At 35.4% G+C, this 17050-nt stretch overlaps 1 protein-coding gene across 1 annotated transcript in view; it reads left to right on the forward strand.

Annotated features, from left to right (window-relative positions):
- The first annotated feature begins 1356 nt into the window (after window positions 1–1356).
- The window catches only part of CSPP1 (centrosome and spindle pole associated protein 1), a 53870-nt gene continuing 38176 nt past the window's right edge, over window positions 1357–17050 (forward strand). Inside the window, exons 1-7 of the mRNA XM_009995595.1 lie at window positions 1357–1455; window positions 2839–2935; window positions 6544–6644; window positions 7347–7370; window positions 9724–9804; window positions 13324–13425; window positions 15873–16318. Coding sequence (XP_009993897.1) covers window positions 1357–1455; window positions 2839–2935; window positions 6544–6644; window positions 7347–7370; window positions 9724–9804; window positions 13324–13425; window positions 15873–16318 — 950 coding nt within the window. The remainder of the gene's footprint in view (window positions 1456–2838; window positions 2936–6543; window positions 6645–7346; window positions 7371–9723; window positions 9805–13323; window positions 13426–15872; window positions 16319–17050) is intronic.

A 17050-nucleotide genomic window follows, 5' to 3' on the forward strand; every position in this document is an offset into this window, starting at 1 on the left:
GTTTAGAAGGTACTGAATTAGCCTCAATAAAACTGCTGCACAGTCTTGAGTTTAGATAACGGATGTGATGGGATTGCTTAGGAACCTGCATAAGCTCTTGCTTATGTTGTGTGGGTAGTACTAGAGGGATTTGAGGGTCATCATTTTCTTCTCAGTTTCATGCTTCCTTTAGGAGTGGAATATAACATGGATTTTTTTAAATCTGAGGGCTTGGTTTTGCAAAGCTTCTGCAGTGGGGTTGGTGGAAACACAGAGTGGAGATGAGGATGAGTAGGCGCAGTCATTCTTTTGGGTTTTATCTGTCTTTGTTCTGTGGTTAGTCACTATGCAGCTTTGCAGTATTTTTAGTTCCGGTAGGACTTATCTTAACAAAGAGTATTCAAAGCATGAGTGTGGTCCTTAACTTCTGTATGGTTCCATTGTCATGAATTTGATTTCACTTTAATTTTTATTATGAGGCTATCTAGGAGCAACAATATACAATTAATTGCACAAGTAAGATGCTACAATTTCTTCAGTGAAGCACTTTCAGTTAAACAGGCAAGATGTACAACTAATGGAAGGCAGGTAATTAGCTGCTCCCTATTTACATGTTTTCTTACAGGGAGTGGCTTGTCTGATTGCAAGTCGGTGCTGCCTGATAGCTACAAACTTATAATTATTGCAGAATTGTAGCTGTATTGCCTTTGCTACTTTATTGGCATAGGAGGTAATGATGTATGGTTGGCTCCAACTACAGAAAGACTGCATATATTTTGTGTTTTGTGGGTTTTTTGGTTTTGTGGTGTTTTTTTACCTTTGGATTTTGTTGTTTGTTTTTTTTTTTCTCTAAGGTTGATGATTTTTAAGACCTCTTGCAATACTAAGTTAAGCCAAAATTAATTGTATGATATGGTCCTTATTTTAGAGTATATGTGTATTTTGCACTTTTCCTCCTTTTTTTGTCTAACGATTCCTTTATTTGTTTTGGTTTTTTTTACATTGTCTCATTTTGATTTTATAATTCACTAAGAATAAGTTTGTACTAGTGTGTAGTGAATGGTCACTGGTAGACTTGCACTTAAAAACACCAACCCCAAAACACTTTAACTAAGTTAGGAAAAAAGATTAGGGAATTATCTTCAGGTTTATAATCTGGAATCCTTGAATTTTCCTCTGTTGAAACACAAGAAATCCATGGATGGATTTCTTCAGTCAGGTGTCTCAGTGACCCAGCAAACATCTTAAGGCTTGTAGTGCTCAAGGAGAAACTTGAATATTACTTAACTTCTGTCTTAATCAACTATAATTGAACTTTAAATTTTAGAGATTCTGATGTAGAGGCAATGCTTTGTCTTTTCTTTAACCTTAGAAATTATGGCGGATGATTTACAAAAATTTATTGAAGAACAGAAGGCCAAGTTGGCACAAGATAAGGCAGAACTTGAAAATGATCCACCTTACATGGAAATGAGGGTAAGAGTATTAGTTTTCCTGAATTTAATCACTGCTGTTGCTAGGGGCTTGATTTAAGCTTGCTTTTACTGTGCTCTTAAAATTGTATGTGTTGTTAAAATATAAGATTTATCTACTCAAAGTAATTTCTAACTTAAATACCTTCTATCTGTATTTATGTAGGTTTTTAAAAACCTCTTTGCCACCAGGGATATCTGGTAACATTTGTATTTCACAAGTGGGAAATCGTTTTCATTGCTCCTTCCCCTGTCGCTAAGGAAGCTGAGTAGCTGGGATCTGTTCTCTGCCTACTCCAGAACATGAGTGTTAGGATAGGGGTGTAAGGTACAAATATCCTCAAAATTTCTGTTATAGAAGCTAGAAGATATAAAAGACAAATTACTTAAGCCAATCAATTAAACAGAATCTGTTCTTATCGCAGTTTTCCTATTAGAAATCTTAGTACCTAACTGTAAAGCCAGAAAGATTTTATAATTTGCATATCACCACTAAGTTGTTTAGTAGTGCCAGTGCCTGGCAGAAAGCTATATCTAAATAATTCAACTATGTAAGTGTTACCTTAACTAAATAAAGTCCTCAGGAAAAAATATGGGTTTGGTTTGTTGTTTGACTTACAAAGCCCCAAACAGCTTGAGCTTTTAACAATAATTATAATAATGAGTTTACACTCCCCGCCCCCTTTTTTTTTTTTTCAGAAGGTTGTGAGAATTTGTCTTTCCCCTTCTTTGTGCAATATAAGTATTTTTACCTAGTTATGATAATTTTCTCCAGAAATTTTTATTAATTCACTCCAGAAAGTTAATTCATAGGGAGCTGTGAGGAGTTTGGCTTGCTTTATTTTTGCCCTCTCTCCTCAGAGCAAGTTTAGAGAGGAGAATGTTTCCAGCCTATAGTTTGGTAAAAGTCCTAAGCTGTGTGGTGAAAGTGTAGTTACAGTGAACAGGTGTGGTGAAAGTGTAGTTACAGTGAAGTGGTGTGTTAAATTTGTCCTGTAATACCCAGTAATCCTTTCATAGTTTCAAGCAGGGTTTAGTGCATCAAATCAACCGGCACAAAAAAGCAGAGGGGTTATGTGGAAACTGAAGCAATTGTGGATTGTGATATATGGTTTATTAAATAAATAACAACATATATTGTCAACATATTTAATTCTGTGAAATACATTGAATATGTTGAAATATGTTGAACTAATAATTCCTGTGTTGCAGAGGAGAACTAGTTTCTTGGTAGTATTTGTGAAACATATAACCTGTTTGATGTGTTAATTCATAATCACTTTCAAACCCTCTATTCTCCAGTGATAATAATTATGTTAATAATGTTATTCTTATGTGTGATATTTCTCTTACCTTGTGATGCAGCAAAGTGTTTTTTGCTTTGCAGGATAAGGAATCAGAGAAGCTTTCTGAGATGAGCAAAATGTTAATCTCCATGGCAAAAGAAAATATACCTCCAAATAGTCAACAGAACTGTCCTTCAGGTATAGTACATTTTTTACATGTCTTCTCCATTTAAGTAGCATTTAATGACCTTTGAGTTTTTTGGAAGAGAATTACTGCTGTGGGTTTTTATTTACGAGGTGATCATTATTGATCTTCAAGGTGCCTTCCAACCCAAACCATCCTGTGATTATTTTTCAAGTACATACCAGTTCTTCAGTCTTCCAAATGTCTTGGGATTGTGTGAAATTTTTTTTGCAGTTATGTCTATTTTGTGTTTTTTTTAACAAAGAATGCCAAGCACTTTATTTTTCTTCTTGTAAAGGTAGCTCCATTTAAAAAACCCAACCAAACAAAACCCCAAAACAAAAAGCTGCTTGCCAGTCCTTGATAAATTATCTGTCCTGTCCTGTTGTGTTTGGGTGGAGCAGAATGTATTGTGCCTGCTTTCCTTACTTGTCCTGCCATCTCCTTTCTGCAGGTGCTACTGTTTTTCCTTAGTTATGCTTGTCTAGCTCAGGTTTCTCCTGACAGCTTTAGAGCTTTTCTGTGTCCTACTTCTTGTCAGTATGTAACTCTTTTCATGTTCAGGTGTTTTGGTTTTGTACCTCATGGATTTTCATTCTGTGTTTACTGTAATTCTGGTGCGATTCTTCAGGTTCCAGTGGAAGTAAAAGCTGCCCTTTTATTTTAAAGAAGATATGCCAGTGGACGTTTGATATTTCTTACATAATACCAATCTAATCTATCTTCTAGATAAGTACTCATGCTAACCTTAATGTTATGTAATTTTAACAGAATTCATGACCAGAAAAGTGCATGTCTTAACATGTTTTTTATAGGGATATTTTATAAGTAGAATGCTCTGCCATCAGCAAGACAAGCTCTTCTAAAACCTTTGCAGGAAAACTTCACTAAAAAATTACCTGAAATCATAATGGAATATTGCTTGCTGCCAGAAGTCTTAATGGATAAAATTGTTTAGAGGACAGCACTTGAATATGTATCTACCTCACATTTTTGGCAGTTTTTTTATGATCAACAGGTTAGTTCTGGTGTTGATACTTTGCTTAACTGTGGAAACATATGATACAGAAAAAGGAACACAACGGGTAGTATCCCAAGGACTGTGATAGACCACTACATAACAGTTAAGCTCTTCTAATACTAAATAATTTTATCCCTTGTTGGAGAGCTATAATAGCATGTTTCATGATGTATTAGTTATTGTAGATTTGGTTTGCTGTTGACACTTAAGTAAATAACGCACATCTAAGGAAGTATCACAGATGAGGGTTATTAGGGTGGTATTAAATGAAAAGCAACAAATAGGTATTGCTACAAAAATAATTTGGGCCCTGGACATGTTTTGCTGTCAGTAGGTGGTTGTTGATGTTACTGGCTGTTTCTGCTTTAAAGCAGTGTAATTTCCTTTGGATTAAGTTAGACAGAGACCTGCTTCTTGGTAGCTGAGAATCAGACTGGATGAAGTTACAGTTATTTCTCAACATATTAAGTACATACAAACTTTAATGGAAAAATGCATTTAAAACCTTAGCGTTTTCTAATAATAATAATAATAAAAAGTTGTATATCTCTTATTCCCATGGAAGAATTCTGACAAATTGTTCACAAAATTAGGATTAAGGTATGTTAACTGGACTATTTTTGTCCTGCTTGGCTCTCCTGAGCTAAGTTTTTGAAGTAGGTAGTTTTAAAATACCTCCTAACTCACTACCCATAATTGTTATCTCAGTGCTTTTCTGGTGGCCAAAAACATGTCTTCTGTCATAAAATTAACTTTAAATCCTCTTCTGTTTGAATGCTTCATGTATTTGAATCACTCCACTGATTTTTTTTCTGTACTAAGTTTTACTGGCTTCTGTGAAGTTACTGAGTGAATCTTTGCTCTGATGTGTTATTTGCTTTTGATTTTTTTTTTTTCCCCTTGGTTTGCTATAGTTAATCCAACAATAATTTCATGTCAAAATAAAAGGCAAGAGCGAGTAGCTGAAACAGATTATTTTCTCCTGTGCGTTCTGTTCCTCTTTACACTTTTCCCTTTTTTGGTGGTTGAAGTGGTAGCTTATTTTTTAGTGGAACTCACCAAATGTGCAAAATTAGTAGAAAAGTAAGTTGCAGACTGGAGAAGAAACTCCCATGCAGATTTTGGTTGGTGGTTCAACTCTGGAAGCTGTTTCAAAATAGTGTATGACATATTTAGTCAGGTATTGGGCCCTTTGGTTCTTCGGAACAGCAGGCCCTGTTGTTTTTTTTTGTGAGGATGTGTTCTGAGTTAGGTGAAGCTATCTCAAGATAAGCCAGCTAAGTGTATTTTTACTAAGTATAATTTTAACCTTTTATCTATTTCAGTAGCAGATTGAATCTCGAGTTAGCAGTTTTCAGCAGTTATATAATGTAATTTTTACTGTACAGACACCAGTTAATGCCCTAAACATTTAAAATGTTGGAGTCAAACAAAGTACCCTGCAATAAGTTGGGACTGATGTAAGAGTAAATTTTGAATGTGCTCCTCTTACTTCTTAATTCATAGTACAAGTTTTACATAGACCATAAGAAGTAGAAATGCTTTCAGAGAAACAATAGGAAATAAAAAAAAAGAAACAGTTGGGATCTGTGTCTCTTGAGTGGTTTTGTGAAAGTCGTACAAAATTGCAGAGCAATAGGGGTTGAAAGGGACCTCTGAAAATCGTCTAGCCAACCTGCTACAGCAGGATCACCTGCTGTAAACCACACAGGAACACATCCAGACAGGTTTTGAATGTCTCCAGGGATGGAGATTCCACAATCTCCCTCGGCAGCCTGTTCAGTGCTCTGTTACCCTCACAGAAAAGTTTTTGCTTATGTTTAGGTTGAACAGTAAAGAAGCCTTTCCTTATGTTTCACTAGGTCTCTGTGGAAAGTGGTAAAAGCGTGGGCTTCTGGGACTGAGAGTATTTCTTATAAAGTACTTTAAAAAGTGATTTGGGAAAAACAACCAACTTGCAATAGCAGTATATTTTAAGAGTGCAGCTGTTACGAGACCTGACAGTAATCCTGAAAAAGTACAAAATGAGTGTTTTGGGTCTGCTGCAATTAAAAACACTGAGGTGGAAAGAAAAAATATATGATTGTCAGATTCCTTCAATTTAGTGGAAGCCAACGTATTTTTCACATGCTTTGGGCTAAACAAATATCTCTGCCTTCTAGTTGTGAAGTATGTTTTCTCTTGTATGACAAGGACAGCTTAAAATATCAGAAAAATGCAGAAACCAACTTGTCAAAGGAGATTTTCTTTGAAACATACATTGACAAAAGATAGCTACAACATTTAGGTTATTTTATACCATTTGTCAAACTATCCAAATAAATTCAGTTTATTTTGGATTATTTTTTTTTCAATGGGGAGAAAAATTGCAAAGACTAGAGGGAAACTAATAACAGATAACCAATCCATTTATCTATGCTTTCCACTCAACTACTTATACAGAGAAGATGGTTTTTATTTCGACTGTTTTGTAATGACTGGTTGCATAGTTCATTTCAATTGCTGATGTCTAATAAAAACCCAGCTGTAGCCTTTGCAGGATGTGCTTTGCATTAATACAAAATAGTAGAATAATAATATTTAATGGCGTTAAACTTTCAGGTGACTATGGCTTGAGTTTACCTCTTGGAGAAGAATATGAACGAAAGAAACATAAACTTAAAGAGGAACTTCGACAAGATTATAGACGATATCTTTCTCAGGTAAAGCTTCTTATCTAGTTGCCTGAGTTTAGTGAGTCTTCTAAAATGACTCATTTTAATTGAATGAAAATTAATAAAACTTCTGAAAAATCTCAGTAAGAAAGCATTTATTTGACGGCTGTTTTTGAAGATGTGAGTAAAAAGAATTTCAAAATGTCACAGCTTGGAAGGGCTATATATTTTAGGCTTCTACAGATCTCATTGCTATGAGACTACATATTACCTACTACATTTTATTCTGAACACTTCTATTTATTTGTTTCTACTTATTTCGTAGTTTCTTCTTAAGAATTTAAAATATAATCTATTACTTCATTAAGTACTTAGTATTCTGTGGCATGTAATTTAGGTGGAACATTCCTGTAATTAGCATAACTCCATTTAACAGCTTCTTTTCTATTTTAGAAATAAAAAAAGGTCAATGTTCTGCTTAGCATGATTTATTAAATGTCACAATAAATTTAAAATTGAAATGGTATGTATGAAATCTCAATCTTGGGAATATTCTGTGTCTATTCTGAGTCAAAGAGAAAAAAATCGGGAAGCAAATAATTTCTGTTTTCTGAAAATGCTAATTATCAGTGTCTTCAGTTCTTAAAATGATACAATGGATTGGCTTTTAAGAAAATAAGTCTTTTTGTTAAGTCAAATATTTTTGAATGAAAGACTCTTTTTGAATAGTTTCTTTTCCCTGACTTTTAGGGCATTTCACAGGCAAAAAGAAAGGTAGGGTGCCTGCAATATATATTTTTTTTTCCTTTAAATTAGTTGCTTCTTGCTTTGTTTGAAAGCTCTGTGCTCTTTGTATTTAAAAAAAATCGTTACTTTTTGGTGCTTTTTGTGTTTGTGCACGTTGTAGTGATTTGTGCTTAACTGAATTGTTGGCTTTGTGCAAATGATTGCTTATATTTGTTATTTTCCACTAGTGAGATTTTAAAACACTTGTTGATTTCTTTTTTCCTTTGCATTTGCTATTGCTGTCCAATGCTGACTCTGCAAAAAGTTTTATTTTAGTAGACGTTTGCTTCAAGGCTTATCACTTACATAGATGCTGAGAGTTCAGATTTTTTTTACTTGTTATATGTTCTTTATAAAGTTGGAATAAAATAATAAATAGTATGCGATCAGAACCAGGGTCAGGGCTGTTCTCTTCCCTGTCACTGGGAATTCTCATCAGTGGTGCTTAGGAAAGCAGTAGAGCCAGATATTCTCCATCTAGTGGCCAGAATGCAAGAATACAGGGATTGTGAGGAAAAAAATAATACCAGACACATTTTTGCAAGCTTTGTTCAATTACAGTAATTTTAAATTATTTCTATTATTATACTGTAATGTATATATAATTTTCAAAGTTAATGCTGTTCATCCAGGTTGCTCAAATTAAGCAACTTCAGTAAAGGACTGGGAAGTAACGTTGTAGAGACAGATCCTCCTGTTTTTTTCTGGGGCTTTGAATAACATGCATATGATCCCAGTTAAGTATATTAGCATGCCCTAGAATTCCTGAATAACAATAGCAGAATTAACTAGCTTCCTAACCTCTGACCAAAATGGTATTTATAAAATTTTTGCTTCTTGTTTCATCCTAAACTTCAGATTATTTTCGAAGTTAGATTATTGTGTTAAATGAAATGTTTTATAGTTCTCACCGAAGTGCCCATATAATTTTTACAATAACTGTTTTTTTATTTTCAATTGAACTTTAGTTTTACAAATTAAGTTTTAGAAGTTGTGGTTTGTTTTTTTTTGTGTAGTATATATTAGCTACATTAAGCTTGTAAGGCCTGAAGAAGAGCTACCATAATGCTCTCTAATGGCATAGCAATAACATTTTGGTTAATAACTTCTTTAGTCTTGCTTATGTAGAAAATACAGTTTATGTATCAGCTTCTGAGTATTGACAAATACCCTTTTAAGGTCAGAGGTAATCTACAGATGTGTTCAAAGGATGAAAAATTATTTAATAATGATGATTACAATTTATTTACTTTTTTAAAATAAACGTAAATTAGTTTTCCTGATTAATGTGGTTGTCACAGTGCTTGAATATCTACATGACTATTAAATCCCTTAAATATTTTGCTGTGTAATTGTGAAATATAATTCGTAATCATGTGGTTTTCTACTGAAATAGGTAGAGCTCTTCCTATTGACATGCCTCTAAGCTTTTAAGCTACATTACAACATAGATAATGGAAGGAAAGAATGCTAGCAAAATAGTATATTCATCAGTCCATGCAGCACAAATAGATGATCTTTTTATTAAGGATAATCAGATTTATAAAACATAGGTGATTGGCTGAGAATGGCCTGGGGATTCTTTTAATAAATGAGTGATGCATGAAGAAGCCACTGGACCTGGAAGCTAAGGACCTGTTCTAGTGTTGGTGTTTGATCTGAAAGGCTGATACTTTGGCTTGCTGCACAGCCCAGTTCCCAAGATGTGGCCTGGGGAGCTATGTGGAAAAACACAAGGTTTTGTTCTGAAAGTGATTCAAATTTTGTAAGGAATTACAAGATCTCCAGAAAAGTTTGAGGACTGCTGTTGTAGGAAATGGTGTTGAGATGCAGAGTTGTGACTGTGCTAGTATTAGCATGGTTTCCACCTGTTAAAGTAAGAGGTAGACACAGATTTTCTGCAGTGAGAAAAAGCAGATTTTTGTTGTAAGTAAGTTATTATCTTGGAAAATTCCTCTAATGCTTTTACAGATGCTTGTGCTTATGGTACTTGCTTGTGGGGGAGCTAAGTAATAATGGGGAGTTGGTTTTTTTTAATAAAATGTTTTTTAATATACAGGGACTAATTTATGTCATCCTAGAAATAATGTAACGGGGAAGAAGTGAAACTTTCAAACTCAAGCTTAAAGCTTGGCAAGTCCTTTTCTTTGCATATTCCTTGACTTCATTTGTGTGTTCCAAGAACATCCTGCATTTTCAAAATGTGAAGGTTGTCTTCAGTCTTTATTTCATCAAATTGATCAGATATATTTCAGAAAATGTAATTCCTAGCAACTATTCAACAAGTAAGATTTATTATTTTCAAATCTGTTTAATAATCTAACTTTTTTTGTTTATATAGAAAAATTATCTGACTACTGGTGAAGTAAATCCATATACTCAGGGATTATCTCTTCCTATTGATGAGCGAAGGTCTGCCAAGGTAAATATCTGGAGCAAATTAAGTAAGTGATGTATAAATTGAAAATTAACCTGAATGTTTAAACAGTTGGGGAAAAATTAATTCACTTAAGTTTTTTTGTTTGGTTGGGTTTGTTGTGGTTTTTTTTACATTGTTTACAAATGAACATTTTTTGAGGTGGTTGTGAGAATAATTTTCTGAAAAGTAATGTTGTTATATTTAGTTGTTTGGGTTTAGATTTTAGTCCAAAATTACCGGTACTCTTACTTTGTAGATAATTAGATGTGCGATTCTATTCTGATACTAATTCAAAGTTTGCTACTTCTAACTCACACCTCTAAGGCATTTGGTGTGTTCAGAATATCTAGTGTTTGTGCTTGGGTTTTGTTCAACAATAAGTATTGATCTAGTAAAGAACATGGCTTTTCTTATATTTGGTTTTCTTGTTTATATACTTTTAAAATTTATTACTCTTCTTACTGCAGCCTGGGGATAATTTTAAAAAGATGTGCTTGTAGTTGTTTTCTACAGTGGTATTCTTATCAGTTCCTATCAGAACTAAAGGAAGTGTGCTTTCTGCTGTACACAGCTTGTTTTGATGGTTTTGTGTATGGTTTTTTTGTATGTTTAACCTACCTGCTTATTCTCAGGTGTGTGGTTTTTTTTTTCTTTTTGAAGAGATAAATCCCAGAATCTAAATAAAAGCTTATCTGGTATTTCACATATTGCCTGCTGTTAGCATAGGAATCTTCCCAATTTCCAGTCTTTCTTTGAGAGTACAGATACTTATGTGTTTAGTGAAAGTACACGTTCTCTTCATTTAGCTCTTTTGATCTCCCGAAGGTTTCTTACCAGTTTATGGTCTTACTTTGACGTGTTGGAGAAAGATACCAGCTGTAACAGTCTCTTTGCTATTAGAGTTTCATGGAGGTTAGAATATGAAGATGTGACATGCATATATGTGTATTTTCTTAACTTCTGATCCATTCCTCTGATGCATACACACTAAGATTCTCTGAAAGCCTAAATCGGTCTTAAAGGGGTCACCTCCTGTCCTCACACTTTTGGCCTTATATTCCCAGTTCCTTTCCTGAGTTTGCTTGTAAATTGATCCGGGAGGTTGAATCATAGAATAGTTTGGGTTGAAAGGGACCTTAAAGATCATCTAATTCCAACCCCCCTACATGGCCAAGGACACTTCCCACTAGATGAGATTGCACAAAGCCCCATCCAACCTGGCCTTGAACACTTCCAGGGAGGGGACATCTACAGCTTCCCTGGGCAACCTGTGCCAGTGTCTCACCAGTTTTACAGGAAAGAATTTCCTACTAACGTCTAATCCAAATCTACCCTCTTCCAGTTTTAAGTCATTACCCCTTGTCCTCTCACTACAAGCCCTTGTCAAAAGTCCCTCCCCAGCTTTCCTGTAGGCCCTTCAGACACTGGAAGGCCGCTATAAGGTCTCCTCGGAGCCTTCTCTTCTCCAGGCTGAACAACCCCAACTCTCTTAGCCTGTCTTCGTAAGAGAGGTGCTCCAGCCCTCTGATCATCTTGGTGGCCCTCCTCTAGTCTTAACTCTATGTCCTTCTTGAACTGGGGGCTCAAAACAGCTGAAACATTGTAATTTAGCTTTTTGCGGAACACCACTGTCAGGTTGTTAGGACCCACGAAACACCAGTGGAGATGCAAAGCTGAAAAAGAAACATTGTTGCTTGAGGAGGACTGAACTTGTTGCACTTTTGGTGGGTATGTTGTCCCGGAGTTGCGTGGTTGCTCTGTGTTTGAGGCTGTGCTGTCTGGCTGTTAATCTGGTGCAAGACTTCTGCTGTGGAATGTGTTGGTCTTGCCCTTGATGTGCTTAGGTATGCTTTCTGTCCTCTGTGCTGGCAATAATGTTTGTCCACTCGAGTGAAAAGCACTGGAATGAAAAAAAACACCTCTGTCAGTGTTAAAAAAAAAAAAGGGAGGGAGAATTAAATACTCAGGAAGGGCATTTGGGTTGAGTTTGTTAACTTGAAGTTTTCATGAACTTGGTGTTAACTGTTGTGAGTATGTGTGCTGAAACAGTTAAAGATAAAATATCTTGAATTCTGTGGAAACTAAAGACATGTCTGAACTGGGAACATCTAATCATGTGTGTTTTTATATTGTAACAGTTGACATCAGTAGAAATTTTCTGTACAAGCACATTGTATCCTTTTTATCCATTTATTTATTGCTGTTGCAGAACATAAAAGCTGCCAGAAGGTGTCACACTGTGCCATGCTAATCGGTTGGCCTCTGGGCAGATAGTGATTAGAGGTTAACATTGGCATTTTGGTTTCCTCTGTTAGGTAAAATGTGCCGTCACACAGCATATTGAATTTTCTCCTGAGTGTTTTGCCACCTGCTAAAGACAATTCTAGTTTCTCAGCTTTGGAGAATACCCTTCAGGCAGCTTTCGTACCTGTCTGCGGATTTTCTATTGCCACTGTCAGAAAACCTAAAGACACAAATTTTGTGGGGAGCATTGGTCTCATTTGCAAAACTATTACTAAGCAGGTATTTCCATGGTGATCGAGGTATAAATTATTTTTGTTTGCATTTCAGGTGGATTTTAAATTTCTGTTTGAAATGGGAAAGTAAATTTATATATAATGTTCAGATTTTTTAATACCTTTTGGTTTTTTAATTGAAAAATACTGCAGTGGGGAAGAGCATGATTTGTAATTTGTAATATAAATATCTTATTTGCATTTAGATGATAGTTGGAATGAGTTGGTATTAGCTCTAAACATAAGATACTATTATCTGGAAAAAATGCAAATCAGAGTTTGCTTTACCTGGAGACTTTTTTTTGTGTGTTTTATATAATATTATTAAGCAAAATTTCTGCATATCTTTACACCTGAGCAAGCTGGTTATAAATGGTGTCACCTTGCAAAAATAGCTAGGACAAGGTGGATAGATCATGTTTTTCTTAGTTTTCCTTGCATTTTTTGTGCTGTTGACTCTCTTAGTGGTCAGCTTAACTGCTCATTTGAATTTGACAGTTCAAGTTAGATGCTAAGCTATAATTGACACATCTTGTCTCTACATGTATTTGTTGTCCTGTTTTAATTAAGAGTGGGGCAAATCACAACTAACCTTAACACAAAAACCAAGTTGTTTGTTTAAAATATAATCTGTAAATACATTCAGATTGGAAATTAGAAGGTAATTTGTAATTGTCAAGGGAGTGAGACCTTAAATGAGTTTGGAATAGATTTGGCAGCAGGAAACCTAAATGGGCTGAAGGTGGAACTTGATATACAGTAGTGTTATTGGGGACTAGACTTCACACCCAGGAAGCTGACTTCTACTTACAGATTTCAAATCAAGATCTATCATATTCAAGAATAAACAGAAATCTCAAAGCAATTCAAGCCTTATTTGTACATCACGAAGAAGAGGGAGGGCAAACACACAGCTTGCATGTATTCATTTAGTACTGCAATTCTGTGAAGTTAAAAGCTACTCAGAATTGTAAAATTATGATGCCCTTTTCAATGCTCGTTTTAGGAGAAACTACGGCTTGAAAGAAACAAGGAGTACAATCAATATCTCAGGGATAAAGAAGAATGGAATGAAAGGCTAAGAAAATTAGGGAAGAAAAACACAGAGGTAATACAGTTGTATTGAAGCTGATACAAAGAATATAAATGATTTTGTCAATTTTTTATCATTGACTAAGACATACAAAGTAAGCAAAAATAAGCAAAGAATGTCATTCAGTTAGGCTACAATTTTTATTAATATATCTAGCAGTTCTGTGACACAAGTCATACAGTACAGTTCTTGATTCCTCCTTCAGTTACCTCTATCTGGTAGAAGGATGCATTCATTCTTTTGTGTGTCTGAAGCAAGTCCCTGGATTGCTATTGGTGATAAAAGGAGTGGCCAACAAAGCTGTCTCTTTGGACAAAATGTTGAATTCCACACAATGTTCTTAGTTTTTATTTCTGTCTGCTTTTCCCTCAGTCCATGTCTAGTTCCATGAGTGAACAACATGGGTGCAGGCAGCTGTCCAGCATATGGTGCTGTGCATTTGTGAATCCAAAAAAGCGTCTTTACTACTGATAGGGAGCTAGACATATGTAACACTGAACTCTGAGCGGAGACCTTAGATTTGTATGGCAGCAGGCAGCTCAGCACCACACAGCCACGAGCTCACTCTGTGCTCCTCTCCACCCCCTATAGGATGGGGGAGAGAATCAGAAAGGGAAAAGTGAGAAAACGGGCTGAGATACAGGCAGTTTAACAGGTAAAGCAAAAGCTGCACATGTGAGCAAACCAGAATCAGGAATTCATTCACTGCTTCCCACTGGCAGGCAGGTTTTCGTCCATCTCCAGGACAGCAGGGCTCCATTACACTGAACTATTCCTTGGGAGGGCAAACACCTAGTGTCCCCTTTCCTTCTTCCTCCACCTTTTATTCCTGAGCATGATGTTATATGGGATGGATGTGCTTTTGGTCAGTTGCAGTCAGCTGTTCTGGCTTTTGTTCTCTCCCAGTTTGTTTTGCACCTCCAGCCTACTTGCTGGTGGGGTGGTGTGAGAAGTAGAAAAGGCCTTTATGCTGTGTTAGTGCTGTTCACCAGTAACTAAAATATCCCTGTGTTATCAACAGTTTCCATAAAAAACCTAGTGCTTGTTATTTGTAAAATCTTGTATAGAATGGATATTTTTTCTTTTTCAAGTATTGTTGCCTCTCATTTAATGAAGGTTTACTTTAAGAAGGCCTTCCACATTTTTTAATATAGAAATTCCCAAGTGTACAGTAGTGTGAGAGCTAGATCATTTTATTAAGGTACTTGTGTTTGTACTCAGCTGAAAGTTTGTTGTCTTTCTTACAGCAGTCAGCAAGTGCAAATACCCATGTATTTGTAAGTTATTTTGGAAGAATGTTTCTTGTCTTATCTCCAGGAAGAGTTTTCTTCTGAGAAGGATCTTTTCCTCCAAGTGTATTGGAGTGTCAATATTTGAAAACTATTTTAGTCTGTGAAGACAGTTATAAGTCAGTATTCAGGCATCCTTTAGATGTTGGAATGTAATATCTCATTCTAATGGGTTTTTTCAGGGGTTGGAGTGCTACACAACATTAATCCCTAGTAAATATGTGGCAAAAATTCAACTTGTGTTCGTGTAACTGAGTATATAAATCTCTAAAGATTTTTCTACATGTTTGGGCGTTTGTTTCCACGGCTGACTTATTTAACCAAATATATTTAGGGAATCAAGATTTTTTTCTTTCTTCTTCATTTATTATCTGATTGGATCTTTACGTTATATTTTTACTATTCTTGTGTAGAAACAAGTTTGCTGTTATAAAATAAAAAAACAGGAAAAAGCCTGGTAAGTATTTTTGAGGTTGTTCCATCTCTGAGGGGTATTTGACTTGAAGAGAGAGTCAGATAAATAGGTCTTGGGATTAACATCTGTGACCTCAAAAATTTGATCCAATAGTTTAGATGATCAAAGGATAAACTTCAGTTGCAAGGAACCTCCTGGAAGTCATGTTGTACAATCCCCTGCTCAGAGGCAGGGTTAACTTCACAGTAAGATGAGGTTGGTTAGTTTGAGTTTGCTAGACTTGTGTATTGAACATGGGTCCAGTGTGTCATACCATAGTTTTTTAACCCCTAAACTATCCTTTCTCATAGTGACTTCTCCTGGGGAGCGAAGTAGTAGATTAAGAAATGGTCAGGTTAAAAGGTTGTGCTCATAGGTAAGAAGTATTACAGACTTGCCTGAATCTGGGTAGGATAAAGATACTTAATCTCTTGCTGAGGTATAAAGTTCAAAGTGTTTTTTGATTATTTGCACCTCTGAATCTGAAGGTCACATTGGAGTTCATAAAAGGTCTGTGCAAGAAGAAAACCAAACAAACCAACTTTTAAGCCCTCCTTGAAATATCTTTATTGCTCACCTCCTACTTTTTCTCCAGTGCCCATTTAAGGAATGTTTAAAACAATGCAAAATCAAGTTTTTGCTCAGTGTGGTTTGTTTACATTCAGATATTTTAAGTTGGGTTTTTTTGTTGTTGTTTTGTTTTTCTTTCCATTAAACAGAATGAGGTGGACAGGAATAAAAAAACAATTGCTGTTACCAGATTCCAGCCAGAACTACGTACAGAAGTACAGCCCTATAATACAGGTGCAGAACCTCCCAAGAAAGATGCCTTTACTTCCACAGAAGGTTATGAAGAGTGGCTAAATAAGAGGTGGCTGGAGGAAAACAGGTATCATAGGCTAGATGATGAAGTTGAATTAGGAAGTCGACTATTAAATAAAAGACTCAATGAAGATTTGGATGTTCCCAGTCGAAGACATTGTGGTTTTGCGAGTCAAGCTGTAATCCCTATTAGGAAGCACCACAGACTTGAAGAAGATAGTGATTTTGGTAGAAGATACTACAGAATGGACTACGATCCTGAGATAAGTGAAGATACGGACCCTAGACTGAGATGTCAAAGTGCTTATGACAGGAAGGCTCCTCGGAATTTTTATGCTGAAAGGTATTCTTAATTCCATTTTCTCCTTTATTTCTGTAGTGCCTGTTGATGGCAATGGTTTGCTCTTACTGAAAATCACCCAAGATTCGCATGTGAAAGCAGGATTTTTGTAAATACTTTAAAACGGAACTTTTCTTTTTAGAAAAAAAATATTTTTAAAGTGAACCAGTTCCTTAGACTATACATCATATATTAGGGAACATTTTATATATTATGGCAAACCAGGGATACTAGAGAAACTACCCCAGAAGAAGCTACTCACTCCTCATTTTTATAAAGAGTACTTTGCCAGAAAACATGTTGTTATTTGAGAGCAAAACCGTGCACTGGGAACCCAAGCTTACATGTGTTTTCTTAGTCTGTAATAGTTACAGCAGGTGGATTTTCAATTTAAATTTCAAGATTGGTTTGAGCTTCAATTTTTGATACGTTCCACTATGTGTTAGGAATGTAAAATATATATTTTTAAAAATCATTTTTTACTGCATGTCTGGCTAAATGGCAGACTTTAAACAAATGCATATTTTAATCAAATCCTGACTGTTTTAGCAGGTCCTAATCTCAGTATTAACTGCATAATCTTAAGAAACATTTATGAAAACCCAAACCAAAGAAAAGAGGGTATATTAGATAAATCATTCAGGAAGAATTCAGGAGTCTTACCTACTGTTCATTATTAAAAAGCTTTTACTGTGTTAACTGATCAATCAGTTTGGTTACTTTGACATACATTGT

Source organism: Chaetura pelagica, unplaced genomic scaffold (genome assembly GCF_000747805.2).
Source record: "Chaetura pelagica isolate M959 unplaced genomic scaffold, ChaPel_1.0 scaffold83, whole genome shotgun sequence".
In the NCBI taxonomy this organism is placed as follows: domain Eukaryota; kingdom Metazoa; phylum Chordata; class Aves; order Apodiformes; family Apodidae; genus Chaetura; species Chaetura pelagica.